Here is a 4,365-nt window from a genome sequence, read left to right on the forward strand (position 1 = left end):
CTTATTTGGGGGTGTCTCCTATTGTGTCCCCCACCCTCAGAGCAGGGGCATATGTGTGACTGTCCAGCTTGGGTGTGCATCTGCTGTACGTCCCTAACTGAGTGGATCTGGGCTGTGCGTTTCCATGCTATGTGTGGGTGTTGGGTCTGTGTCGGTGTGTCTAAGTTGTAGCCTTAGTGTGTGTGTGTCAGAGTTGTAGATCTGAGTTGTATGTATCTTTGTTGTGGGGCCTGAGTGCCTCAGTTGTGTGTTTCTGTCTCTTTCTGGGTGCCTGAGTTGTGAATGGGTGGTTGGGTAAGGGACAGAGGTGGCCTTGCTACTGGCACTGGTGCCCATACAGGGTACATGGCCATTCCAGGTGTAGTCCCTATACTGGCTGAGCTACAACTCCTAGACTGTTGTCCGCAAGTGAATGACCTTTCACTGAGCAATAATTAACTTGGCCCCCGTGAGAAGAATCCAAACTGTGGTGGTGAGGGGGGATGGGGCCTGGTCACTATGAGTCAGAACCAACTCGACAGCACCTAACAACAACAACATGACTATACCACTGTGGACCAGCTAAATCTCTGTCTATCTTGTCTTCCAAGCAGGTACAAGGCTTACCTCCTCCCATTGGGGGAGCATGAACCACTCTCGTTCATTAACTGCAGGAATGGGGAAAGTGAATTATTCTACTATAGCAGTTCCAGAGGCCTTGTCTGTTTCAACTTGGGAATGGGCTGCTTCATTTGCCTGATTGGCTATGATCAGACTCTTAGTGAGGGGAGTGGGAACCTGTAGGGGGTAAGGACCAGAGAAGGAGTCAGTGGGGGTTTGGGGATGGGGGAGAAGCCCCTGCTCCAAGGATAAAACCAAGGAGGTACGGGGGTTTTGAACTAATCCTGTCCCCTGAGTTCAGACCCAGATGCAAAATAAATCTTCCCAGAAAATGAAATCATCAAGCCATCCTGAAAAATTAATACCTCAATTCCCCAAGGCCCAGCTCCTGTACCTGTTATGGCTCCTTCCCCCCGGACTCCCTCTGAAAGGGGCAGGATGGACCCTGGAGGTGAGATGGTCCCTTCCACACGCACAAACTACAGTATCAGACTCTGAGGGTGTCATACCTTTTATTACAAAAACCAATAACTTAAGTGAGTTCTGTACAAGGCAGTAGACTTTTGGCCCAACGAGCAGCCTAAGTGTCCATTCTCATCCCAGACAGGAGAGTAGTCTTGGGCCAGAGGCCCTGGGGACCACCAAGGGCTAGCCAGACAGCTGGAGCACTGTGTCCAAACCAAAGAAGCCAAGGCAGGGTGGAGCTGAGTGAAGGTCCCATAGCCCATCTGGCTAGACTAGGCGTGGCTTGCTGTCTATATAGGCTTGCCCCCTTCAGAAGCACTGGGTGACTCCTGGGGTCAGCCAGGCTGAGTCAGTGCTGCTAACCTCTGCCCAGCCTACACCTGATCTCTGCCTGGGCCGGAGCAAGTCAGCTCAGCAAAAGCATGTCCTCTAGAAGGCCAGCCATGTCGACGTCTCCAATGACAGGGCGAAAAAAGAGGTCCCCAAGCAGGCCAGGTGGGATGGACTTGAGGGTGGAGGCCATGAGGAGGATCCGGGCCAATCGGCCTTGGCCTATTGGCCACCAGGCCTCCAGGACCTCACACAGCGCCTGGTGAGCCTCCTGCTGTAGGTACCCAATGTGGGAGGGGGCGAGGAGGCCTGGCACATCTGTGGGCAGACAGGGTGAAAAGGACTGGTGAGCACCCCACTCCCAGCCATCAAAGGGCAAGGCTGCCAGCAGACACCTCTCTGCCTCCTTTGCTCAGCCTTTGAGGCCCAGTCATGACCTCCTCCTATTCGTTGCTCACTTTATTCATCCATCTATGTATAGAGGGGCAGTATAAAGTAATGGTTAAGAGCTGCTTGGGTTTGAATCCCAGTGCTGTCAATTATAAGCTATGTGACCTTAAGCAAGTTACCTCATCTCTGTGCCTCAGTTTTCCCTATCTGTAAAATGGAAGTAATAGTACCTAGTTCATAGGCTTATTTTGAGGTTTAAATGAGCTAGTGTATGTAAAACCCCTAGAATAGGGCCTAACATACAGTAAGTATAATATGAGCATTCACTACTATTATTATAATGAATTACTGTAAGTAAGCATTCTGTGAGGCCCTTTGGTGGGGAACTCTCATCTCAGATGCTCTCCAGATTAAAAGAGCCCTATCTCCAACTTTTTGCTTGTATCTCCAACTGGTGCTGTCCTGGTGAGTGTCACTAAGACTCCCTCCCTCTCCCGAACACGCCCTTTGTTCCTCCCTTCTATGTGGTTTTTCTGAACCCACGGAGTTCTACCTTCAGAGAAGCTTACTACACGGTCTGCCCCTGGAGATGGGATCGAAACACAGCTGCATCTGCCCGTTCTCACCCCATTCCTGCCTTCCCTAAGGGTAGGGAAACATTTTGGGTACAGAGTAACAAGGGCCAGTCTCTGGAGCGAATAGACCTGAGTTCCTGATCCCTGTCTTGCCCCTACCTGGCTGCATGACCTTCAACAAGTCACCTAGCCTCTGTGGGCCTCTTCACTGAGATGAGTATTTAATGATAATATGGACCCAATGAGATAAAGGATGTCAAGCCCTTAGAAGGTGCCTTCCCTGGATGAGCCTTATCCACCTCCCCCTACCCCAAGCCTTGACCCATCCCTCCAAGAGTGTCCGGAGGCTCACCAGGGTTGAAGAGGATGGTCTTTTTCAGGTAGGCATACTCTTTGGGGCCCAGCTCCAGGCTCCAGAAGGACTCCAGGCAGCACTGAAGCCACTGTACTGCAGCCAGGGAGGGCTGGGGCCTGTCAGGAAGCTGACTGCTGCTGCCACTGCTACCAGGCTCCTCCAGCAGGATCTTCTTGAGTATGCTGGCCACTGGGACCTCGGCCACCTCGAAGGTCACAGTGTCTTGGGCCAGCCCAAGCAGGAAGAGTGGACCCCAGCAGTCCCGCAGCAGCCGCCGCTGATCCTGGGGGGGCAGCTGGCAGAAGGATGGCAGGTTCTTAAGGAAGGCCACCGTCTTGCCCAGAACATCCAAGGCCTCTTGGCAGGTACGGTGGGGAGTACACAGGCGGACAGGCTTGTGCTGCTGGCACAGGCAGCGGCTATGAGTTGGGGGGACGAAGGGCCTGGCCCTGAGGCTAGGGCTCAGGAGTGCATGCAGGATGGCTGGGCGGCCGGCAGCACCCTGGCATGGGCAGGCCGCTGGCTGGCTGGAGCTCATGGTTGGGATCTGTTTCTCCTTCTTCCTAGCTCTCCCGCCCTCTGCTCTGAGCTGTGGGTGCTATTTATATCCCCGAGGGCGGGAGGGGGGAATGCCCAGACAACCTTGACTCCTGGAGTCATGTTCATTGAAAAACACACACACACACACACACACACACACACACACACACACACACACACACACACACACTGACCCTGGCAGGACTGACAGGGAAGTGGCAGGGGAGGGGCACAGTGGGTGCTCCATGTGGCACTGATATCACTTCTGTCAATGAAAGGGCCGGTGCAGGGCACAAGGCCGCCTGCCAGCTGACCCCACTGCCCCTTATCAGGCGACTCAAGCGGATAAACAGGGTCATTAACCCAGGCTGTACCAGGGCACCAAGGCCTCAGGTGCGCAATCAGCAGGTGACCATGGCAGGTGTCCCTACTGGTGCCCTGCTCTTGTGTGCACGCAAGACCAGGGCTCTCACTAAGCCAGGCAGCCAGCCCAGAGCTGCGCAAGCCTTGAACGCAAGCCCAACCTGGAAATGCCTTATCGCTGGCTTGTTTGTCTAACCTTGGGGCCCTGAGCCTGTTGTTGGTAAGTAACAGGCAGTGGGGGAGGGAGCCAGGACCCTGGGAGGCTGGAGGACTGTGCCCACTATCTAGAGGCCCCTTCCCTGACTCCAGCTCTGGGGGCCTGTCATGGATTGAATTGTGTCCCCCAAAAAATTTGTGTCAACTTGGTCAGGCCATGATTCCCAGTATTGTGTGGTTGTCCTCCATTTTGTGGTTGTAATTTGATGTTAAGAGGATTAGGGCAGAATTGTAACACCACCCTTACTCAGGTCACCTCCCTGATCCACTGTAAAGGGAGTTTCCCTGGGGCGTGGCCTACACTACCTTTTATCTCTCTCTTTTTTAATTTTTATTGTGCTTTTTTTTTTTTTTTTTAAGTGAAAGCTTACAAATCAAGTCAGTCTCTCAGACAAAAATTTATATACACCTTACTATATACTCCTAATTGCTCTCCCCCTAATGAGACAGCACACTCTTCCCTTCACTCTCTATTTTTGTGTCCATTTGGCCAGCTTCTGACCCCCTCTGCCCTCTCATCTCCCATCCAGA

At 52.9% G+C, this 4,365-nt stretch overlaps 1 protein-coding gene across 1 annotated transcript; it reads right to left on the reverse strand.

Annotated features, from left to right (window-relative positions):
- Positions 1-1,163: 1,163 nt before the first annotated feature.
- On the reverse strand, positions 1,164-3,280 carry NR0B2 (nuclear receptor subfamily 0 group B member 2). The gene is made up of 2 exons (XM_049875911.1): positions 2,713-3,280; positions 1,164-1,713 (listed from the first exon to the last, which is right to left on the reverse strand). The coding sequence occupies exons 1-2, from the start codon at positions 3,251-3,253 to the stop codon at positions 1,472-1,474; spliced, it is 783 nt and encodes a 260-aa protein (XP_049731868.1). The 5' UTR covers positions 3,254-3,280; the 3' UTR covers positions 1,164-1,471.
- Positions 3,281-4,365: the final 1,085 nt, after the last annotated feature.

This window comes from Elephas maximus, chromosome 3 (genome assembly GCF_024166365.1).
Source record: "Elephas maximus indicus isolate mEleMax1 chromosome 3, mEleMax1 primary haplotype, whole genome shotgun sequence".
NCBI lineage: Eukaryota > Metazoa > Chordata > Mammalia > Proboscidea > Elephantidae > Elephas > Elephas maximus.